Below are 24,997 nucleotides of genomic sequence, written 5' to 3'. Positions count from 1 at the left end.
TGATTGAACACTTTTAGGGGGAGATGTAATGTAAGTTGGTGCATCTGGCATCATCCGATGAAGGGTCTTATCGGGGACTCTGGGTTCGAGACTAGGGGGGGTTTTGTTTATGTAGAATTGCTGTAAGCTGAATGTATCGTGTGCTTGTGTGTTGTCCAGTGTAATAAACGTATTTAAAGCACTTGTGAGTAACATTACAGTGTGTATGTGTTTGTGTAGGTGTCTGTATGTATGCGTGTGTGTATGTGTTTGTGTATGTGTGTGTGTATATGTGCGTGTGTGTGTGTGTGTGTAGTTGTGTATGTATGTGCGTGTGTGTAGGACATGGATGCAACCTGGAGACGGCTTTCGCTATAGGAGCAGCATCGTGAGGAGCCGGTCGACGGTGATGGTGCGGAGGGTGGCGGTGGGAAAATAAAACGATAGGACGCCAAAAACAGTCAAATGAGAGCAATCGTGATTGCTCAAAAAAACTTTCCTTTTTTGATGATGGTTAGTGTAGAAAAAATGCCATTAATAGAGAAAATTGCATCTAAAAATTTTGACACTTTTCGGAGAATTTCTTGATTTGGCACAATTTCACTGAATAATAAACCAAAGACTGTTTTATCCTTTGCTTATTTTTTGAGAGTTTTGCACGGCACTTTAAGTAAACGAGAACATGTGTCTGATATATGTATTAGGCAGAAGCATTGATCGTAATGATAATCCGAACAATTTCGTTGGGGCTCAAAATGAAAGGTTACGCCATCTATTGAAAGGAAATGAAAAATTCAATGAAAAGGCAAAAATAAACGTTCATTATTTTTTGGTAAGGGGCTATTCATTAATACGCAAGGTGATTTTTGATTCCCTCCCCCCATCCTTACGTAAGGTTCCATTTCGTTTTTTAAAATAATAAAATATCGCGACTTAAATCACTGGAGTCGTTATTAAATTCACTTATTACCAAATTCAACATTTTTGTGTAAAGAAATATTTACTTAAACGTTAGAATCAATTCTGAATGTTTTTCGACATTTTTTTTTTTTTACATATGATGCAATAATAATTTTAAAAAAACTATGCCATACATTGTGCGGTTCTTGGATTATATTTTACACTATTCATTCTTTATAAAACAAATAAATAGCAGCTCATCCTAATACGTTTTTTACCTTCCAGACGCAAATGAAATATGATCTCTGACAAATCACTTGACCGCATGAATTCTAATGTAAAATATCGACTTGAAAAATATTACGTAAGAATGGATATGACTACCCCCCACCTCCCAATTAAGGTTATGTAGAGATTTTTCCAACCCCCCTCACTTGGGACCCTTGCGTAATTAATGAATGGCCTTTTAAAAGAAACAACTCTCATGTGCATTTCTTGGAAATATTAGTTTTGAACATTTCCTGAAGCTTTTGTCTGGAAGAGCCTCAGTATAATATATCAACATCTGTTGGAAGTAAACAAAGAATGTTCGACCCCTCCCCCCCTCCAAAAAAAAATTATAAATAAATAAAAAGCATAGATAATATATCGGGAGAAGAAAACAAATTCTGAAAGCAATTGATAAAGACAAAAAAGTTACTGAGAAAAGAAAAATATTGTAAAACGACAAAGAAATTTTTTGAATGAGTTATGTTTGGGCTCTATCGCCGTATCGAATGTACTATGAGAATCTGATCCAATTTTTCAAACAATGGCCACTATGGCAGTTTGAAAAGAACGAAATAGCTGATCATGGCACATTACCAAAAAAAAAAGCACTAAATGAAGGAGATACTCCTTAAAAACAACAATTTCTGACACCAAATAAAGGACATATTGGTGAAAAAGAAAGAAATGAGTAAAGTAGTTCCTTATATGAATTTGTTACTTATTCTACGAAGCAGAACATGAAATGGCCAAAAATTGAGTTTTGTAATTCTTAAGTTAATTGTGAAAGCCGTTTTGTAGTTATGTTGTGCTGTGTATAATACCACAATCAAAGGTATTGAGAAAACAAGACGTTTTTCACTGCGTTTAATAATAGTGATTGAGAATTTTAGAGCATTGGAATTTGTTTTGGAAAAATTGTGTGTACGAAAAAAGCGTGGGAAAAATATCGTTCCCATAAAAAATAATAATAATAATTTATGAATTGTTATATTTTCCCTCATTAGGAGGCGATATTATGAACTTTTCGTATTTTATCGAATGGCATTACTTCCTAGAACTATTAAGGGGCCAGGGGCGTACCCAGGGGTTGGTAGGAGTGGCACTCGCCAGTGGCACAGCAGCCAGAGGTGCGGCATTTCAACCGGTTAAAAAATAAAAAAAATAAAAGTTCATTTAATTCAATTCGTTTTTAAACTGATCATATTGGTACGAAAATGTTGGGGGGGGGAGGGAACTCGCCAGAAAAGAGCTAGAGGTTGGAATGAAACAACCCTTAGTTTTCAAAAAAATAAATTAAAAAAAAAAAAGAGAAGAAAAAAAAATGCAGGAATTTTACCCGTGGAGTAAAATTACACTCCGATTCACTGAGTTAGATAAAGACTTCTAAACACAATTTGTATACCAGGGGGCACTGGTAGAGGGCGTGAATGACCGGATGATTCCTTTTTTTTTTTTTTTTTTACGGTCAGAGGGGTGACATTTTGTCACTTGATGTAAAAACACATTTCGTGAAACATAATAAAGTGAGAAAACCTGTAGTCAATGTGTAAGGCGTTGATTTTTGAATATTGATACAATCTTGTACAAAAACTTTTCTTTTGGACGCCAAAGAAGTTTTTTTTCCCACTCACATTGCTAAAGTTCAAAAAAAGAGAAGAACGAAAAATTGATAGGTTTCCCCGGGCAGCACGAACTGCGCCCCCCACCCTACACCCCATATGCAGAATGTGCAGTTCTGTTCTGGTGGATTTTGATTGGATACACTGATTACAGTTCAGATCTATTTGACATGATGGAATTAGCGTCCATGGTGCCCATAAGTTGACCTGAAATCCACCGTTCCTATCCACTTAAAAGAAGCAAGTCTTTCGATTCTTTATTCCGCTTTTTCACAATATCACTTCAACCAATTAATTGCTCTGCTTAGAAAATAATGACCATTATATCCCAAGATTTTAAAAATCGACAAACTTCCGTTACTCGTTTGAAAATATTTTGGATGGAGTTTTCTGGAGTGCTATTTTATATTCATCAATTTTTCCTTAACAAAAACTAGTAAAAGAATAATACGTACGTACCTATTTCTCAAAGTCGAGAGGAAGAGCAGTGGCGCAGCAAAGGGGGGGGGGGGTGAAAACACCCTCAGAGCCATTAATTTTAACATTAATGCAAATTCTAGTGCAGTAGTTTATGCATGTGAGGGATGTTTTGATTAGAAAAAACCCTTTCAGAAGGTATTTTTCATCAAAAAACCCCTCCAGAAGGTATTTTTGTTCAAAAAAATGTTGTCAACTGTTGTCAAATGTTGTAAATGTTGTCATTGCACTCAAAAAATGTTCAAGCAAAAAATAAAAAAATCATCCGTATCATTAATCAATGTAAAATTATTCAAATGTAGCGTTTGATACGTGACGAAGGAAGTATAATTTTAATAAATTTGTAAGAATTAATTTTCTCTATTTAAGTGAAGGCTAATCAGACGAATGAACTAAAATTGAGGACTAATTTATCAAAAGGAAAAATATCTATTAGGGTGGTTCAAAAATACATGTAAAAAAAAGTTTCTCCTAGATACCGGGACACCCCTCAATATTTTTAGACTTATGGATAGCAATATACTGGAAGAATTTTAGCTTCCTATTTCAACTGAAAGAGGCTGCTCAACCCCCTCCCCAAAACTTCAATAGTATGGGGGGGGGTTAAAAATACTTCGAACTGAAAAAACAATGCTACATATTATAATATGCACTAGAAATATGCATATACATTGCAATAAAACAATTATTTACAAAAAAACAGCTGGGGAAATTAAATATTTCTCAATTTGTGGCATTTTCTATTGATACGGCTAATATTAAATTAAGGGGTCATTAAGCACCGTCTTAAAATTTGAGTAAGAAGCTAAAACTTTTACAGCATAACACTATTAGTAAGTGTAAAAAAAAGGGGGTGTCCTGGACTCTAGCTGAAAAAAGGTTTCTTGAACCACCCTAATATCTATTTTCATAAAATGTTCACGAGGTGAAAAAAATGAATTAGGGTAAAAGCAAAATAGTTTCGTCAATTTTTCTGGGCACAGAATTGAGCACAAAAGCATGGCAAATTGTGTCCCAGAGTAAGAATTGTTTGCATAAAAAAATTAAAAAAAAAAAACAAGGAGATATCGCCATCTTAATTTTGGATATGTGCCTTTTCGAACGAAAACCCGAATATTGAATTCCAATTTTACCAAAACCCAAATATTTCATCTTCTCATATTCACTTATCGAAGTACTTGAAAACTAGTGCATTAAAGTTTGAAGATTTTGGACATGTGTTCTTTTGAGTCCAAATTTTTTAGTACTACAGGCTCATTCAGGATCTGCCCCGTTTTGCTCAAAACAAAAAGTGTCGAGGACGGATTTGTTACCTTTTGATCAAAAAGTCATACTTCACCCTTAAATATACAAGGATTGAACCCGTTTGTATTTCTTGAGAGTAAGTGGTTCGATTAAAGACATCTGAAGGATTTAAAAAATGTCATAAAATGAGTTTTTCTAAAAAGTGGATATGTTACCTTTCGATAAAACTGCTCAATTGCAAGAATCCATCAATGTGAACTCCCTCACCTTTTCTTTCTGTTTTCTCTTTCAGAAGTTTCAGGCTTAAATCCATGCTTAGATGACATATTCCTGCTGAGATTCCTCAGAGTATCTAAATTTGACTGTTCCAAGGCATATAACAGGATTTTGAAATTCTACCAGCATCACAAAGCACATCCAAATGTCTACGGTGATTTTTTGCCGAGTGCAATCGTCAAAGCCAAAGACACGAGGAACCTTTTCGTCCTTCCCTTTAGAGCGAAAGATAACAGTGTCATACTTGTTTGTCAAAGAAGTAAGTTTTCTCCGAAAGTTATAAAAATAACATAATGTGTCCTTCTCATTTGTTAGTCTTTTTTATTAAAATTTGTGGTTCATGAAGAAAGTGGTTATTGGGAGAGGATCCGCATATCACCAGATCCGAAGTAGTTGCTGAAATCAGAACCACTTTAGAGGTCAGACAAACCTATCCGACATTTTGGTTTTAGCCCAGTTTCAAGTATTTGCTGAAATCAGAGCTACTTTCGAGACCAGACCGAGCTATCCGGTATTTTTTTCCTGTATTTTTTTTCTTATAGGGGGGGGGAGGGACTCGATTTTGGTCCCAGTCCTGTTTGAAATATTTGAAAATACGTAAATACAGTTGCTGGTTGCTATTTTGCTGATGTAACTGATGAGAAGATCATTAAAATGCCACTTTGAGTAATTTAGTAAGAAAATCAATTTTTTAAATTTAATAATAGCTGACAGGAAAACCTGTAACTTAGCACCTGTAAACAGTAGCCTTTTCATAGCTTACTTGTTCAATGAAATCGTCTCTTTTTACAGACTAAAGTACTTAAATACGGGAGGGTGGCCCAAAGCGGGTAGGTTTTCGAAGAACTCTCGAAAATTGTCGTTTTTCGATTTTAATCGCAACAATATCGGTTTTATTTCCTAGGAGGGTTCTTAAACTTCAAAATAAGAAGTGATTTTTGTATTATTTCATACCCAATATTTATTTATTATCAAACTTAACAAAGATGTGAAAAACCCGCTTTGTCCTACCATTGAGTCCAAAACGGGTAAGCTTAACTAATTGTGGTTTGGTACATTTTCCAATCAAATATGAAGTTATAAATGATTAAAATAGTTAACTAGCTACCTGCCATTATATAAAAAAATATAAAACAGTTGTACTTATCCAAATTAAAGTCAGTACATTTGTTCATAAAACAGAAAGAAATAACTAAGTTAATTAATAGACTAATTAATTGCCATCCTAAAAAATAACTTTTTAAAGTTATACTTATCCTATTGACAGAGTAAATCTAAGTCAGCCCACGAGTCAAGAAATTTTAAATAAATATATGATTAAATCCTATATCCGCTTTGCCCAAAGGCACGTTTTTTATTTCAATAATTATACCCTTAAAATAATAATTTAAAAAAAACGGAATGACCATCCTAGTTTATAGGTTGATAGTGTCAGAATAAGTTAATATTATTGACAATAAAAAAATATACTGGTCTTCGACTATCACAAGTTACAAAGCTTCTTTTTTTTTTTTTAATGTATCATTTTTTTTAAGCCTGGCTGCGCAATGCCGCTTCACTGCAGTTTCGCTGGGACTGATAATAACTAGAGGGTATTCAGGTAAACACAACATACGTATTCATCACCGCTAATACACCATGAGGGGGGGCATACCAAGGCCTACCCGCTTTGAAATATGACCCTTGGTCATCAACACACCTCTGCCAGCGTTTTGTTCTATTGCTCATATGCTTCATGAAAGTCTTCGCGAGTGTATTAAGGGATCTCGTCAAAGCTACCTGGACCGCTGAAGTTTTGTGAAATCGCTTCTCTTTTAAATCTTTCTTAATCCGTGGAAACAACAACGAAAAAAAAAAAAGTCGCCAGAAGCGAGGTCGGGGCTGTAGGGGGCTTGCAGCAGTTCTTCCACGTTGAAATTCGACGATGACGATCGAAGTTTGGCACACACTTTTCTCACCTTCAAACCTTCTGTCACTAATTGGTGCAGCTCAGTCTGGCCCAATTGCAGTTCATCGGCTATTAATGTAATACTAAAGCGACGGTCCGTGTTTAAAAGGTATCACACTCTCACCAGATTTTCCTCAGTTCGACTTCTTGAAGATCTCCCAACGCGATTATAGTCTTCAACGTCCTCGCGGCCGTTTTCGAACCGCCTGTGTCAGATGAAAACCGTTGCACATGATATGACCTCTTCTTCTTAAGATTCTTAAACCATTCGAAAAGTCTCTGTTGTGTGTTTTTTTTTTTTTTTTCATTTAACTTCAGAATAACGCTGCACCAATTGACGCTGCCTTTTCCACTGAATCCGTTTTTAACGGAGGTTGAAACGCACTCACTCACTAGCTTTTTTTTTTCAATCCAACGTCTTGGGGACAACTGACGCTTGTGCACTCCGTTAACTGACCCCCCCCCCCCCCACTACCTCACCTCACCCTGTCGGATGAACAGGAACTCACGAAAAATCAGTCATGAAACTTTGTGAACAAACACTGTACATCAAGTAAAATATCTGAAGCTTGGGGACAACTTTTTTTCAATGAGATTTTGGTAGGGGAAGGTGGGATACCTCGAACCTATTTTCACTTTTCAATTTTTAATTTCATAATTATTTGCCAAATCCAAATACAAATACCTTTAGTTCAAACTTTATGATTTTTTTGCACAACATATAAATTTCTTAAAAATTTATTTAACTTATTTCAATTACATTTTTAAGAAAAAACAGAAGAATGCAATTAGTACCGAGGTACACCACCGGTGGTGTACCTTGGGTCTTGGCATGGTGTACCTTGGACCAATGTTTAACAAGTAAAGAAAACGTGATTTTCAGTAAGAACATCACTATTTATCAATCAGTAAACCACACATAATTTTAGAAATACATTTTTTATTTGTTTCAAAGATGAATAAAAATTTTGATCTGATTATCTTATTACGGTTCACTTTTTTAATAAAATGACAAGTCGCTCTAGCTTCTGAAAACCATACTAAAGATTATTTTTTTAAGCTAAACTTATTCCTAACTAAGATTGTAATCGGATAAGTCAATTCCAAATGTTAACTTCTCGAGCTGCCTTTCAGATCTACCAGTTAGTAGTGGGTGTGGTAGCTTGAATATGATATCCTTTTTGTCAACTTCATAAAGGATAGCATCTTCTCTGGTGAACTTCTGACAGTTTGGATCTTTTTTCAGATATTACACTTCATATTCATCATCAGCAATAGAAATAATCTCTGCAAGAAAATATTTAATAGTTTTCTTGCCAGAGAATTTCACCAAAAAAAAAAACGGGATATTGACGTTATCTGGATCTTCTAGCTCATTAAAATGATGATTTGAAATATCGGTATCCTCATATAAATTTTTGATATTCTCAGATTCAGACTCTGAGGAATAATTAAGTTTTCTTTTACCTGGCTTGGTAGGAGGTTTTACTGTATTAGTTTGCTTTAATTTTCTATTTCAAGATTCTCTTTCTCGGGTGCATCGGTCAAAATACAAGACTTTCTTTTAGCGGTAGTGCCTTTGGATATGGCCTTATTTCTTCAGGAGTGACAAGGCTTGGCAAAGAAATACTAGCTTCTGATGTTGACACACCAGTAAAATCATTTTGTGTGTTATTTTCTTGTTGCTTTTGCATTGAGAGATTAGTGACATTTGATAAGAGGAAATTAAAATCTTGAGAAATATTTTCATTCAGTATATGTAAGCCAGTGACCTTAAAGCAATTGATTATATTTGATAATATGAAGGCCAGTGAGAATGCTCGTCCAACTATTCCAACAAACTGGAGAACATGTAATTTTAGGAAGTGTAATAACTATGCAGAAGTGTGTACCTTGTACCAGTCCAAGGTACACCACTTGTATTGGGTTCGAGGTACATTACTTGGTTATAAAAAACAAAATAGCTGACCATCATGTTACAGTTAGGCCTAACTTTGTTTCAAGCACATGGTGTTATAGCTAAAACAATACTGTATAATGCATGACCTTCATTTCAGAATAAACAAACTTTGTTTCATAATAAAAAATACATAAAAGTATCTGGAAAAACTTACTTTTGAATGGAATATTTCTTTTTTTAATAATACTTCCATCAAATGAGCTTTCAACAAAACAGAAAGGTATGCAATGAGACGTCTAGTGGCAAATACTTTAACTACACATGTTGCTATTCAAATACTTTAATAAGCAGAGCTATAGCCAGCCTAGGTCCAAGGTACACATATGTCCGAGGTACACCACTTACCCCTACATATACTAGTTGTATCACCCAGTCTTACTTGGAGGAACCAAAGTGTAAGGCGAGTTGCCTCCCCTAATATAGCAGTCTTAAGTCAAATACTCGTCCAAGTATTGTTTATGATGTGGCTGAATCGTAAAAATCCAATACCACCTAGAATGAGAAAGCCTATTCGTTGTCCTATTGGGGGCGATAAATTGTTCTTGGCCTGATGCTTTAAGTTTCTCTCCTTTAAGTGGTATTGAAAAGTTTCACTCAAGAACATGGTAAAAATTTTTGCAGAATTATTCTTCACATCATTGAGATTTCAAATGCGATGTTTTGCTGTTGCATATCAATTTCTTCAGTACGCAATTTTTTCTCCAATGAATTTGGGGTTTAACGAAATATGGAAGACACTTGGGCCATATACTTTGCTTTGAATTATTATTCTCCGAGCTCTATTCGATATGTGTAACAATGCGTAGTTTTTTTCTACTCTTCATCAGGTGTCAGAATATTTGGTCAGTATTCGACGCGATATAATAATGATTATTTCGAAAAACTAAGACTAAACTAGTGTTTTAATGAAAAGTTATTTTTTTAATTTTCTTTTCTTATTTATAAACTCTTCTTAGAAACAAACTTTATTACAACGTGTACAAATTTGGTTAAGTGTACTGAATGCACTCTCATAAAACACAAAAATTCAACAACACTGAAAGTTTCACCCCCTCTCTCAAAGACGAAGGCAACACGCCATTTCAGTACTCACTGTTACAATGCGACGAAATAGATTGTGTATTGCAAAGAGGCACCTAGTAGTTAAGTCATTGTTGTCCTTAACACAGAATAATGGTAACTGGCTTAACCATCGAGAGATGGCTTCATCAATTACGATATGGATCACGATTCACTATTACTTCCAGGATCACGATTTGAATTTGAGACTGAAGGGATCACAAATTTTCTTCAGTATTCTATATTTATGGTTAACTGTTTTCCAGCTTCAGGTCCACAACGATTTATTTATTTATTTTATTTATTTAAACCCCGTCAATCAGCACCAACCCAGGGCGGTCATTCCAAGCTCGCTAGCTTGCGAGATCGAGATTCTCGCTCACGTGATTGCTTGTCACGTAGAAATGTCGCAAAGTAGTCTTCTCATCTACTCGAACCTAGTCGCCAAGCTAAGTTCGAATAGATTACGAGCTGACGAGCTTGGAATGGCCGCCATGGTGAGGATTTGACCAGACGAGGTGATGAACAGTTCACGACCGACCAAGCTCTCGCCGGAACGATTTTGATATATCCAGAAACCAGGGCTGTGGAGTCGGAGTCGGAGTCGGAGTCGAAGAGTCGGAGTCGGACTGATTTTGAGGTAAAGGAGTCGGAGTCGGAGTTGTTAGAAAACATGCCGACTCCGACTCCGACTCCGGGCTTCTTTTTTTCTTTCCCTTTCGCTGACTCTCCTTGCATTTTTTAAAAACTGACTTCCAATTGGTTCGATTACATGTATGAAAAGATACTAATGAGAAAATAACTCATTATGGCAATCAGCTAGCTTGAGTGCTTACAGAACTTTCTGTAGCCGTCCCCTAGTTTGCTTGCTTTTTAACTTAACTAATAGCAACTGTCAGCAAACGGTTTTGTTGCCTAACATTTTCAAGTAATCACTTACAAATAAAAATAGAAATATAGTGTTTTGTTCGATCTCAGTTGTAAAGTAGTAAAAGAAACGTAACAAATTAGTAAGTTGAGGCCCGTAGCTAATGTTGAAACGTTTAAGGGTGAACGGCAAATTCAAAAAAGTTCTGGCGCGAAAGCACGAATCCAAAAGTTCCGACGGAATAATCTAATAGTTTTTTCTTTATTAAGTTTATTTATAAGCTTGATTCTCACTAAAAAGTATGGAACAAAATAAGTGTAAATGATTTCTTGATTACAACACTCAATAATTGCAGTTAATCTTAAAATCTTCATATTAAGGTTAACTCTAAAGCAGCAAATAAAATTTAAATTAAAAGTTTTGCGAATGAAAAACATAGGTATAGTAAAAGCTATTCGTACAAATTTGTATACCGCCGCATTTTGTGTAAAATTAGCTCCTGATGTATATGCGCCCTATTTTCGTTGCAATTTTATTGATGAAATATAATTTAAAATATATTCGCGAAAATTTTCAGAATTAAAGTATTTATATTTTTTTATAAACTCTGAAATTAACTTTGGTTACCATCTACCAGATGGGTGTCACCCGGGGCAAACCACCCCCTCTCAAGAACTTGGATTTAGAAAAAAAGGTTTTTGTTTTCCCGTCAAAAATTAAAAGCACACGATTTGATCAATGTCTATTTGTTAAACATCAAAGGGGAGCAAATTACAGATAATCCTTTTCAAATTTTTTAAAAGGGATTTTTAAGTCATCTCACTTTTTAACTCGTAACTATTGGAAAATTTGATTTTTAAATTGAATTTCTGACGTTGTATGCGTCTTGGGTTTACAATAAAAAACAAAATGCGAAATTTTCATAAAAAGGAATTAATACTTCAATCTCTGTTTAGAGGTTTTCCCCCTTCCCCTGAAGGGAGAGAGGGAGTTGAAAAAATACAATTTAAAAAAAATCCGGAGTCGGAGTCGGAGTTGGAGTCGGAGTCGGGCGTTTCAAAATCCAGGAGTCGGAGTCGGGGTCGGAGTCGGCCATTTTCCTTCCGACTCCGCAGCCCTGCCAGAAACACATGCAAAAGCATAAAACATTAAAATAAACAAAGTATACAAGTGAAAAAGAAGTTAAATGAGACTGGGATGGCTTGTAAATACAATAATACCGGGTGTCCAGGAAAGGAATCCCTGATTTCAAAACTAAATATCTCGAAAACAAAGGCCGATATTGGAATAAAATAAACGGTATGTTTATTCTGAAACGCATAAAAATCATGTACAGAAACTTGGAAATTAGTGACTAACAAAAGCCAACAGGGGGCGCTGCACGCTGTTATTGCAATAGAAATCCCCATAAATGGTGTTACGAAGGGGTTAGGCATTTCGACAATAGTTTTACCTCTCAAAGGTACTTACATTTAAGCTAGAAATTATCGTCCAACCCCTTCGCAGTACTATTTATGGGGACTTCTATTGCAGTTAGTGTGCAGCGCCCCCTGTTGACAAATTTTGTGACTACTTTCCAAGTTTCTGTACATGATTTTTATGAGTTTCACAATAAACATACCGTTTATTTTATTCCAATATCGGCCTTAGTTTTCGAGATATTTAATTTTGAAATCAATGAGTCCTTTCCTGGATGCCCTGTAAACGGCAATAAAAGTTCTTTGAACGTTGTTAGTATTAGAATTAAATAAACATAAAATGTCTATCAACTCGTTCTTAGAGAGTCATCTAAATCAATGCAGTTAAGGAAGCATACAACTTACCTTATCATATATGTTCTTCATCTGTTTTTGTATATCTATAATCCAAATTGATACGTTGGAGGAATCTTCCGCTAAATGAGGCTGATATCCATAGATGAATATTCACGAACACATTAAAACCATAACTCCTTCTGAACTATGGAACACAAATTTAATATATATATATTACAGCACTACATGTTTACAGTAAAAGCAGTAAGAGAGAAGTGAATTGAGTTCTAGCAAGGAATTAAAGTTCCTGGTTTGCTATTTGGCGACAGCGCCGTCTAGTGGAGGAAGTGGGCAACATACACAGTTTCTAACAGTTAGGATGGATATTTAAAGTCGTCTGCTTGTGAAATGAGGGAAATTATTTTATGGATATTCTCGTGTGAAACTGGATGAGAAAGAATCCGTATAATATTTTTGGAAAAGAAAGTATTCCACATATTCTTTCTCATCCTGTCAATCCACAACGATTTAACAAACAGGTGGTGTTGATGGTCTCTATAGTCGGACCCAAAATCCTTGAATCCCGAGTCCGGAATCCTAACCAGTAGCACCCCTAACCCCCGCTCCCGCTGCCAACTCAAATTTAAAGTTTTTTTAAAAATAAATTGTGAGTTTTAAAGCCATAAATTTTACTGCGCGTACATGACTACATGCACCCATTGACTGATTTTTTTTTTTTCAGAAATATATGACTCTACAGCAATATCTTACGATGAAATCGTGAGAATGCACATGCTGATGCTTGAAACTCTGCTAATGAATCCTGTGACTCAAATGTGCGGCGCCACAATCATCGTGGATTTGCGAGTCTCTGCAAATTTAAGCGAGTACACGCCATCAAGGTTACGTTTCATTTCCGAACTGTTGAAAGTAAGCATTTTCTCTCGGTCAACACCTCTAGATTTTACTTTGGAAAGGAAATAAGAATAGTGCCATTCCACGAAAAAGTCAACCATTTGTCTCGCACGTTACGGTTCATTTATTTCACTAAAAAGTAACAATTTTAATGGGTAATGACGAAATTTTTTGTTTAATAAATCACACGAAATTTTTAATTTGTTGAGCAGAAATAAAATGCTCATTAATATTTTAAAGTATTGTTTTTAATGACATATATGAAACGTCACGTTCAGGACGAAAGGACTGTTTTTCGTGGAACGGTTCAATAGCGCAGGAGGGAACAAGTCTCATGTAAACCCCAAGGCCCGACTAACTAAAATAGAGGCCCTAGGCCCAATATAATTTGGCGGCCCCCTGAAGGCTCTATAGCGGAATACAGTAGTTGATTTACACGTTTGGGGGCCCATCAGTATGCATTTCGTGCGCCCTTTGTCTATCAAAGAACTATGTAACAAATTTATTATGTGCACTTATGAATCTCCATCGGGACCTCTCTCAACTGTTACATGGTAAACTAGCGTCAGACTCATAATAATAAATTTTGCTCACAAATGTGGAATTTTTGGAGAAATTTATTGCTTAACGGCTTTTTCTCGAAAGGGATCATGCAATAAATTTCGGCTCTGGTTTTCATTTTGTCTTGTTTGTTTTTTTTTAAATTTACTATTTTCACTGTTAAAGCTGTCGTTCATTCTCGTTGCTTTTATTGCATGTTTTTGCATCCAAAAGTTCACTATTTTGCATTGAAAAAACAGGGGTTCCTTGCATCCCTGAAACACGTGTCTGAAGTAATCTGCTAATTTTGTGCGATTAAACGTTGTTGAGTTAGTTTTACTTCTTCAAAGATATTCATTTATTTCTTAGTGGTGCCGAAAATTAAATAACCAAAATTGGTATCTTAGTAATTTTTGTCTCTTTCAGAATGGGTCTGCTGCACGAGTCAAAGCCATTCACATCGTAAATATTCCATCCATTTTCTACTTACTGTACAGTCTTGCACACCCTTTCTTTCCAGCTAAAATAAAAAACAGGGTAAGTATTTCCTATATTTTTGAACTAAATCAGGTTTAATTGTATCTTATCAATAACCCGCATTTTCATGTAAATGTCCATTTGTGCAGGGGTGCCCACAGGGGGGGGGGGGTGATTATGGGGCAAGTTGCGCCATCAAAAGTTTTGAGGGGCGGATTTTTTAATTTTTTTAGTTTATTTATTAAAATTTATTAATAGATTTATTTTAAATTTACATTATTTATTTTATTTAATTTTATTATGTTTATATTTTATTTCATTTGTGTATTTAGTTTGAGTGTGCGTATGTCATTGGCGTGGCACAGGACTTTTTAAATATAATAATAATAATAATAATAATAATAGTTAAAAATAAATAAATAAAAAATGTTTAAAAAATAAATTAAATAAAAAAAAAATTTGAAAATAAATTAAATAAAAAATATTTTTTAAATATTAATAAAATTTAAAAAAATGAGAGCTAAAAAATAAAAAAAAAGGAGAGAGGGTTGAGAAAAATGGGGGGGGGGAGATTTGCGCCATTGAACTGGTGGGAGCAACGGGCAACCTGCATCTGCGAGTTCCGAGATGGAGTATTTTAACCGAGGCAGTCAAATGCACTTTTCAAGAACATCCGTCTAGGCACTAAGTCCCTCCATAATCGATTTTAATTCTCAAAAAGAAGTGGAGAAAAAACATAAACTTTTGAAGGAGCCATTATGAAGCATCCATTTTTTACTATGGACAATTGCTTGCTGCCGAATAAAGCACGAAAGTTATATCCAAAGTTCAGCTCAAAATGAGAAACTGCGTTTTTAATTTTTCTGCCCCAACTACTTGATTCCAGAGATGCAGAAAAAGAGACTTTTTCTAAAATTATAAATGTCTAACCGACCGGCTTTTATTAAAAAAAAAAAATCTTGTGAAAAAAAATGACATTACTATTTATATAATAATATATTTATATAACATTAACTATTTATATAAATGACTTCTGTACATTTGAAGGGCTCGGGACAGAAATGTGACAAACCTCAAGGAGTGACTCTTCGCTCAACATTTTTGTTTCTCATAGCTAAATTTGAAATAAACATGACAATGGGTTATGTCATTTGGAGAAAAACATACATGGTTTTAGTATGGCAGAGTATAAAATGGAAATACCTTTGAAAAAATCTACTAATATAAGTTGGAAATTAGCCTACTGAAAAATTCACAACATGTGTGGTATATCACATTCTTGCCCCGAGCCTTTCATTTTAATAAGGAAACCAACGTAAACTTAAATAATAAAACAATAGATTTGCTTGAAAACAAAATGATGAAAGGAATGTATAAACAAAAACGCAAATTGTTTCAAACATTTGACAAAATCCTTACTCTTTTGTTAGATTGTCTTTCATCTAATTTAATGCCTTTAGCATTAAAAAAAAGCATCCTTGTAACCCTAAACCATTGTATATGCAATAATTTGGATTTTTCATGTTTATTATTATTATTACAGGGTGTCTTGAAACGGACTAACTGTTTTCAAAAATTTGCAACAAGAAAATGGTTAAAAATAAAAAACACATTTTTCTTGGAAAAAATTCATGTGATGGTGTCTACATTCCCCCTTCCGTGAGTTCCTAATTTTAGTTCAATATAGTAGTTCAGATAGTAAGCCCGAAAATCAAAAAAGAAGAATTGAAATTTGCCGATTTTTCCTCCGTTTGCAACAGGTGATTGTAGCCGACGATAGATATTTTGAAAATATTGTTACTTAGTTATGTTCTTTAGAAAAAATTTTTGAAAAAGTATGATACAATTTTCTATGTTTCTTTGATTTAAACGCTTATTATATGCAGCGCCATCTATTGGAAATTTTTTGAACTAGTTTTCAACTGGGGGGAGGGGGGGATTTACAGCTCACCATGTGAGTTTCCTGCAGAATTACTTTTTTTTTTAATCAGTAACCGTTATCCTGTTATAAAATTTTGACGCAACGATAAGCCATCTATGGATCCAGTTTCTGGACATCGTTAGGCCAACCGTGAATATTCACGATAGGCCATCGTTGGGAACTTGTTAGGCACTGTGGCAGATCGATGGCCCCTCGTTGGCAACTGATTGGTTTGGCAACGGTTGCCAAAGCGGATATTGCCTACCGTTGGTTAACCATGGGCTCCACCATTGACCAAACATCTCCCAAACGTTTGTGTTACTTGGGTTGACTAATCTTAATTCTTCTTCGCAATTTGTTTTATTTTTGTGAAACACTTAATTCATTTCTAATGGTTTCTTGCTATATCAGTTAGCATTTATGTTATATTTTCAGTCATATTTTTTCCTGTTCTAAAATAAATTCTTTTCTTTTTCAGTTAATTTTGCACTCAAGATATGACAACTGGAAGAGCCTGCATTCTCATATTCCACCAGATAATCTCACTGAAGAATATGGGGGAAATTTAAAGCCGTGTGACGTCATAAACATTGTTGACAAACTGATCGAAAATGAAGATCATTTCCGAAAACGACTGCAATATGGTTTTAAAGACATAAAATGAATATCGCATTTTATAAATTCTATCTTCGTTGCAGCAGTTAACTGTACTTAATAAGGGAGCTGAAATGTTTTTTTTTTTTATTTCACATGTCTTCTGCATGAAAGAAAGTACAGGGTGTCCTGAAAAAGACTGTCTGTTTTCAAAAATTTATAACTGGAAAAAAAAAATTGTTAAAGAACATTCATGTGGTGGGATGTAAATTTTTTCCCACAGAGTTCCAACTTTTAGTTCTAAAAGTTTTAAAATAGATGGCGCTGCAAATAGTAACCCTGTTGGACAACTTCGGAACGGCGGCCATCTTATGTCCAAAGATGCTCACTCCCCGTAGACCGTAATGCATCTTCTGAACCAAATATCACTGTACATTGTATCGAAAAAATTGGAAGCTAGTTATGATATTATGAAATGAAGTATGCAGATCACAAATATCTGTGTGTTTTCTATCTTTATGAACAAGTTTTTGAGGAAAAAATTTCCTTTGTAAGCGCTATGACGATACGAAACGATTGGCGCCGGATTGCCAGACTTGGCGCTAACTCCGTTCAATGAAAATACGAACAGAAAAAAAAAATCAGTCTATTCTTTAAAGATTTCATGTCCTATATTCCGTGAGAAAACTAGAAATTCACACAGTGCAGCATTTCGAGCTGACAACACTTGGACTAAACATGGCGGACAGCGGCGCGCCGTTGTCCAATCTCTCCGTATATAGGCTATCTCTATAACCCTGTAAGTCAAAAACGAAGAAATGAAAGTCACCGATTTTTAATTCAACTGCGACATGTGATTGCAGCCGACGGTCGACATTTTGAAAAAATGTTACGTAATTTTGTTCATTAAAAACATTTTTCGAAAAATTATGATGAAGTGTTCAATCTTTCTTTGATTAACGGGCTTACAATCTGGATCGCCATCTATTGGAAAATTATTGAACTAAATTTCGCTACTTTGGAAGGAAAAAAATTTCCCGTCACTTAAATTTTCTGCAAGAAAGGTAATTTTATCATTTAACGTTTTCCTGTACTAAATTTTCCAAAACAGTCAGTCATTTTCAGGACACCCTGAATAAATATCAGCTTTGATCATGCATGACGGCAATGAATAAAATGAAAAACTGATCCCCAAAATTTGAAATGAGCCAAGTAAAACCACGAAATATTACCATTTTACTTTGATATGTGTGGAAAAATTACGAAAAAGCCATTCATTCAATAAATATTTCTTTTAATGCGCCTACATAAATACACTATGTTTGTCAAGTTCGAAGCGGAGGTTTTTGACAATTATTTTCTTAAGTGAACACCTTTTTAAGTATTTGCGATTGTCACAAAATAATTTTTATTCTTTGACGTTGGATTATTAATTGTTCTGCAAAGAGTTTGGGCTTTTTTAAGCTCAAAAGGGCATTAGAGTTACAGAAAACTTGTCTTCGAAGTCAACCTTCTGCAAAATTTACTTTCTTTTTTAATTTCAAGAGAACAAAAAAAAAAAAAAATCCCTTTCTAATTTTTTGAACATAGCAAGAGCAGGATTCATTTGTACTGCAGAAAAAAAAATGATGCAGATATTAGTTGGTACTCCGAAGATATGACCTATTCAATTTCATAATTAAAAAGGCATAAAAACTGACTTTAGATGAGGAGTGGTACCACTCTACTATTCCCAGAGTTATTTCAGTTGTTTATATTGAAAGAAAAAAATGGATTACAATATATTGAAATTAAGCTTAAATGGTTTAAAAATAAAGAACTTAGGGAAATTTTTCAAAAATTCATACCGAAAAGTGATTAAAAATCGATTGTTTGAAATTCTCCAAAGTTTACTTTTTATTCAAAAGAAAAAAAAAACTCTTTGAGCATATCCATAGATACGAATTCGTAATAAAATAATAGACAAAATCAGACATGATGGCAAGGCCATCTATTTAATTTTGACACTAGCGCAGCCAGAAATACCTCCTGGAGGAGGTTTTTTGATCAAAAATATCGTCTGGAAAGAATTTTTTGATCAAAAATACCCTCCCCCACTGAATTTGGGTGATTTGATGGAGAATGGTGCAGTTACTGAGAGCATAAATTTTGGTCGCCATGGCGCTCAAAAAGGAATCTGTAAGATTACGCTTTTTCGGGAAAAGCATGGCATCAACATAGAAGAATTTAAAAAGCAAAACTTTAGTTAAGTAAAAAATTATCGGATTGCTAACTTCTATCATTAAAGATAGATAAGAAATAATAATACCATTTTGGCATACACTAAATTTTCATGTTTATGATGAGTTTAGGGGTGCGAAATTGCCATAATAGCCAGATCTTTATTACCTCATCCTAAAAACAATTTCTTTTCGTATGGATACATCTCGTATTACCTAATCACTAATCAATTCTCCATTTGGGTCATTCCATGCAAGTGATCCAAAGTTTTTTCCCTCACCTTTTTGTATTTCTTTGAAATTTGGCTCATCAATTGTACCCTTTGAGGTAATCAAAAGTCCAAATTTTCAGATTTTAATCTCTATTATTTTTTTATTTATGACACTTTGATTTTTCGAAAAACCCTCTTTTTTTCATGGATGCTTGAGCATAAAATGGACGATAACTCAGCACCAAATATAGATAAAAGATTTGGTTAAAAGCATTTTAAAGTACATTAGTTGCTGTTTAATGGGATATGCAACATGACTAATTTAAAAAAAAAAAATTATTTTTTTAAAAATGAAATTTAAATTTTAAATTTAAATTTCTCAGAAAAGGTATAATTAATTCTTATGTGTGTGTATATTATCTTCATTTGTGCAAAGTTTCCAGTTGGGATCTCAATAGGATCATATTTTTATGAATTTTTAAATAAAATTTGACTTATGAAATAATGATTTTTCAGATTCTAACTAGTTAAATATGGGGTTCTCTTTCTGGGGATGATCTAGTAAGTAATAATTGATCATGACTGAGCTTGAAATGAGCTGATATGAATTTTTAGATCAGTACCCCCCCCCCCCCCCCCCCGCCACACAACCACTTTTTATGTATATATTTTTTCAAAACTGTATTAAAAAAACAAAAAAGCTGCTGGCATGTAAGAGTTATAATCATAATAAACAGGGACGCACGCTTACTAAACATCAGTTGTGACAAGGCTTATAAATGGGGAGGGGGCATAAAAACTGAAAGACTGAAAAACTTTAAACCATTGATTGCTAGGGACGAGATAACTCGTCCTCCAGAATTATGCTGTATGCGCTAGGGAGGAGATAACTCGTCCTCCAGTCAACACGTTGCTATATTTTTTCAGCGGGTTCCATTGGCTTTCCTGGCTGTTCCGCCTCGCGAAGACGAATATTTAGACAACGTTCAAAAAGAGAACACAAGATGGCGCCACCACTGCGTTTCCTGTGAAAACATTTTCTGGTGGAAGCAGGCGTCGCGTGATCAAGCGAGATAGCGCATGAGTTTTTTGTGCTGTAGTCTGTGAGTAAATAAAAACGTAAAATGAGTAAACGTAAGTATATGTCGCTCGAAGATGCAGTGAAATATGATACTTTATCGGATGATGAACTAGTTGACGATGATGACAATGACAGGGACAATTGCAACTTGAGTGACAGGGAGATCGACAACGAAGAGACTAATTTCATCAACCGTGAAACTGCTCTTGTAGACATTCATTATATGCTTTAATATTCTGGAAAAAGTCCAATAAAACTGTTTTCCTTCAAATTGTTTCAAATAATTTGAAGTTTCAAATAATTAGCTTAGCGCAAATAGTCCATATATAGGCTGTCGACGACGCAGTCAATGTGTTAACAAACAAATAGAAAAACCCATTTGCAGCTTTTTTTTTCTTTCGGAAAGTGGGACGATAGGGGGAGGGGGCAATCTGGAATGAAGCTTAACAACATGGAAGGTTATGCTCAAACTAGCAAAATTTGTTTGATCTATAACTGCTTTTAATGTATGTATAAATAGATCTCACTGCATTGCTCTCCTTTACAACTGAAATTAAAAAGAAAACTAGCATTAAAAAAAATGAAAAAACAGCTGCACTCCAAATGTTGTAGATAGACAGTTAGTTTTATGCGGACAGACATATGATCTGATACTTAGATTGATTTTTAGTTCAGTGTGATAAGAATGGAACAACACGGGGGGAAACACTCTTATTTTGCTATGATCTTGGGGCAAACTATTTGTTTCCTCCCTCTAAAATTGAAAGTTGGTGCAGGGTAGGGGATGAAATGAATCATAACTCCTTATCAGATAATGAATTAATCAAGTACACTTTGTGAAGTTCGGATTGGAAAAAAAAAACACTTGGTCTGAAAAAAAAAGCATCAGGTGAGGCGTGATACTAGTATAGTGTTAATCGTAGGCGTGGGTGGGGGGGGGGGTATGTACTTTGTCTTGCTTTAAAGAAGAAAATTTACCAGCTTTTAATATATTTTCTATTCATTTTGTTTTATTTTATTCATTTATTTATTTTTTGCATTTTGAAAATAGTTTTGAAAAAAATAACAATAAAAGTGGTGGTGCGGGGGAAGCTTGCTTTAAGGAAGAACATTTACCAACTTTTAATAAGTTTACTATTCATTTTGGTTTTTTATTTATTTATTTATTTTTTACATTTTGAAAAGTTTTGAAAAAAAAAAAAAAGATTAAAAGTTGTGGGGGGGGGCTGACCAATCTACAAATTTATTTCAGCTCATTTCAAGCATAAACATGATCAATTACGACTTACTAGACCATCCCCAGTAAGAAAACTAGTTAGAATCTGAAAAATGCCATTATTTCATAAGTCAAGTTTTATTTAAAAATTCCTAAAAATACGATCCCATTGAGATCCCAACTTGAAACTTTGCACAAATTAAAATAAAATACACACACATTTTTAAGAATTTAAAAAAAAAATTCATTATACCTTTTCTGAGAAATTTAAATTTAAAATTCATTTTTTAAAAATTAAATTTTTTTTGAAGTCATGTTGCATATCTTATTAAACAGCAACTAATGTACTTTAAAATGCTTTTTACCAAATCTTTGTATCTATATTTGGTGCTGAGTTATCGTCCATTTTATGTTCAAGCATCCATGAAAAAAAGAGGGTTTTTCGAAAAATCAAAGTGTCATAAATAAAATAATAATAGAGATTAAAATCTAAAAATTTGGACTTTTGATTACCTCGAAGAGTACAATCGATGAGCCAAATTTCAAAGAAATACAAAAGGGTGAGGGAAAAAATTCCCAAATTTTGGATCACTTGACAAGGAATGACCCATTTACATTCCAGTCCATTTGTAGAAATAGAATCTCAACGAGTAAGTTTCCATGGCAATCTTTGAGTGTGCAAAACATAACATGAATTCACAAGACGTCAAAATTCAATTTTTTTGAGCAATCACGATTGCTAATTGTCTTCATTTGACCGCCCTTAATGTTTGGTTCCTTTTTCAACCCCACCGTCCTCTGTAGGCGCGACACTTCTGGTCCTGAGCAGTGACCCCAAGAATCCGCTTCTCCTGGACTTGGCGTCCACGTCCTACACAGATAAACGCTACACAGATAAACACTCACACACACGCGCGCCTTTACACACATACACACGCCACAACGTACATACATACAGGTCTACGCACACACACAAGCCTAAGCACACACAACTATACACACGTTTAACCGCCCAAGAGGAGGGGCAGGCTTGGAGGGCAGGGGCCGTTTTTAGAAATAATAACTCCAATGAGCATAGGGTCCTATCGCAATTCGTGATTGCGAAAAACATAATTTGAATTCAAAATTTCACATTTCAAATTAATTTTCTTTCTTTAATTTCTACTTACTTATTACGGCTCTCGGGTAAAAAGCGGGGTAGTGGAGTCGGAGTCGGACTGTTTTTGAACCATAGTAGTTGGAGTTGGAGTCGCTTAAAAACAGGCCGACTCCGACTCCGGAGATTTTTTTTCACTTTATACTGGCGTTTTTTATTGTCGATTTTCCACCTCTAATCCTTTCTAAAAACTCGGAACTACAAAAGTACAATTTCTTAATCTTCTTGCTTTGGGAGTGGATTAACATCTCACCACTCACCAGTCACTTTTTGATTTTTTTTTTTTTTTCGACCAAGTCATTGTCACTGTTGCGACAAAGAAGGTTGTTTCTCAATTGGTAAAATCTAGCGATATATATTCACATCATCCCGGGTTCGACTAAGACTGGGCCAGGCGATTGAAAAAATACTTTGGGACTAATTTCATCACCACAAGAATGTTTCAGAAGCTATGTTACTCTATATTTTCCAAAAACTTCTGAGAAATAAATTGTCTGGCGATTAAAATTTTTTCTAGGGTCCAGCTCCAAAGATATTACAACTTTTGTTAGTCACCCTCACTCTCTCTAAACATTTTCAGAGGTGTACAATTAAAGTCCTGATTTCAGAACGCTGTAATTTAAAAACTACTTTATCGAATGACAGCCATACCTCCCTGGTTATATGTTTGGTGAGAAGGACAATGGTTCCATAATAAGCCGATAGATGGCGCAGTCACAGTTCGAATTGCTGTTGCTGATTACTAAAAGAGATGGCAACCCTTGCGACGCGGAAAGGAACTGAAAATAAAGGTACGTAAAGAGACCGTACCATAATCATGCAATTAGCAACAATAACCTCTGATCCGGTGTGGAACATGCCGTTTAGGTCTTCAAATTATCAGTCTGTAGTGGAAGAAGGAAGAGGTTATATCGAATAATTAATGCCTTAATCATCCGCATGTTTAATTAGACTCCTCTTTTTGTTTTCTTGTCAGTATCACTGTTTCCGCAGTAAACATTATAAATTGCTCGCAAACCCTTGGTATCTGTTGTCTCTTTCTTGTGAACAACGTCCTTAACGAAGCAGGGGTTTGGGTTTTTCATATTACTTATACAACTGAAAGCACCCTGACTGCGCTATCTATCTGTAATGCTTTAAACTATTTTTAAAATATTTATATTTATCGAAAAATATGTTATTCAAGATTAGGTTTAATTTTTACTGGTAGAAAACTGCAATACAATGAAAAATTATCAAAGGTGTATTTACGAAAGATTGGTTATTGTATATAAAATTCTTTGGGGAGGTCAAGAAAAAAAAAAAGATAATAATTTGAATGTTGACATCTTGAATTCAAATTATGTTTTTCGCAATCACGTGTGTATGTGTGTGTGTGTATGTGTGCAGGTGTGTGTATGTATGTATGTGTTTGTACCTGTGTGCAGGCATGATTGTGTGGTGCGTATGTATGTGTGTGTATGTGTGTGTGTGTGTTTGTATGTGTGTGTGTGTGTGTAGGATATGGACGCATCCTGTAGACGGTTTTCGCTATGGAAGCAGCATCGGGAGCGGCCGGTCGACGGTGGTGCTGCAGAGGGAGGCGGGGGGAAAATAAAATCAAAGGAACGCCATTCAAAGGCCAAATGAAAACAATAAGCAATGTGATTGCTCAAAAAAAGGAGGAAGGAAAGAAATGAAACCACTTTAATATGCTGTAAATCTAAAAAAAAAAGTCTAAAAAATCCCAGACAATTGTATGAGGATACAGTAATGGCTTCACGTAGAGTACAGTACTGCCTAATTTATGGCAAGCGGGTCACATGTTCAGTTAATATGCATATGGCTCGTCGTTCTGTTCAATAACACGAATTGGTATTTTCCAAAACAATCAATGATCTTTATTTAGTAGTAAGAAAGTTTGCTGCAAAGTTGGAGCCAAATTGTTTACAGTTGGTTTCTAAAAGACAGGTGGAAATACAGGGCAGGCAGGAAAGAGGGCCGGGCAAAAGCACCATGCGCAAGGTCGGAGAGCCAAAAAAGACCCAGATTTAATGTTTTCAGAATTATTAATTGCATTTTGTGACTTTTATATTTTGTTTCAGCAATATATTTTTACAGCAATTGTTAAAAAAGCATTTTTCTTTTTTAACAATTCTTGTTTCAACTTTATTGTTGGGTAAAGTTCTTATTCCAATTTCTATAAATGAGGATAGAAAGTTCGGAACTTTTTTTTTTTTTTTTTTTTTGCCCTTGAATAAATTCAGTATTTTCTGGAAAAATACATGATTATGGTTTTATTGCGAAAATATTATAGTTGAACTCGCATATA

The 24,997-nt window shown here is 34.7% G+C and overlaps 1 protein-coding gene across 2 annotated transcripts in view; it reads left to right on the top strand.

The window, feature by feature from the left end:
• The window catches only part of LOC129227437 (alpha-tocopherol transfer protein-like), a 61,074-nt gene extending 42,960 nt beyond the window's left edge, over positions 1-18,114 (top strand). For both annotated transcript variants that reach the window (XM_054861996.1, XM_054861995.1), the window contains 4 exons: positions 4,783-5,025; positions 13,098-13,285; positions 14,237-14,347; positions 16,687-18,114. In XM_054861996.1, coding sequence (XP_054717971.1) covers positions 4,783-5,025; positions 13,098-13,285; positions 14,237-14,347; positions 16,687-16,872 — 728 coding nt within the window. In that variant the 3' untranslated portion in view covers positions 16,873-18,114. The remainder of the gene's footprint in view (positions 1-4,782; positions 5,026-13,097; positions 13,286-14,236; positions 14,348-16,686) is intronic.
• Positions 18,115-24,997: the final 6,883 nt, after the last annotated feature.

Source organism: Uloborus diversus, chromosome 8 (assembly GCF_026930045.1).
Source record: "Uloborus diversus isolate 005 chromosome 8, Udiv.v.3.1, whole genome shotgun sequence".
Classification (NCBI taxonomy): domain Eukaryota; kingdom Metazoa; phylum Arthropoda; class Arachnida; order Araneae; family Uloboridae; genus Uloborus; species Uloborus diversus.
This window is presented reverse-complemented; position numbering and strand designations above follow the sequence as displayed.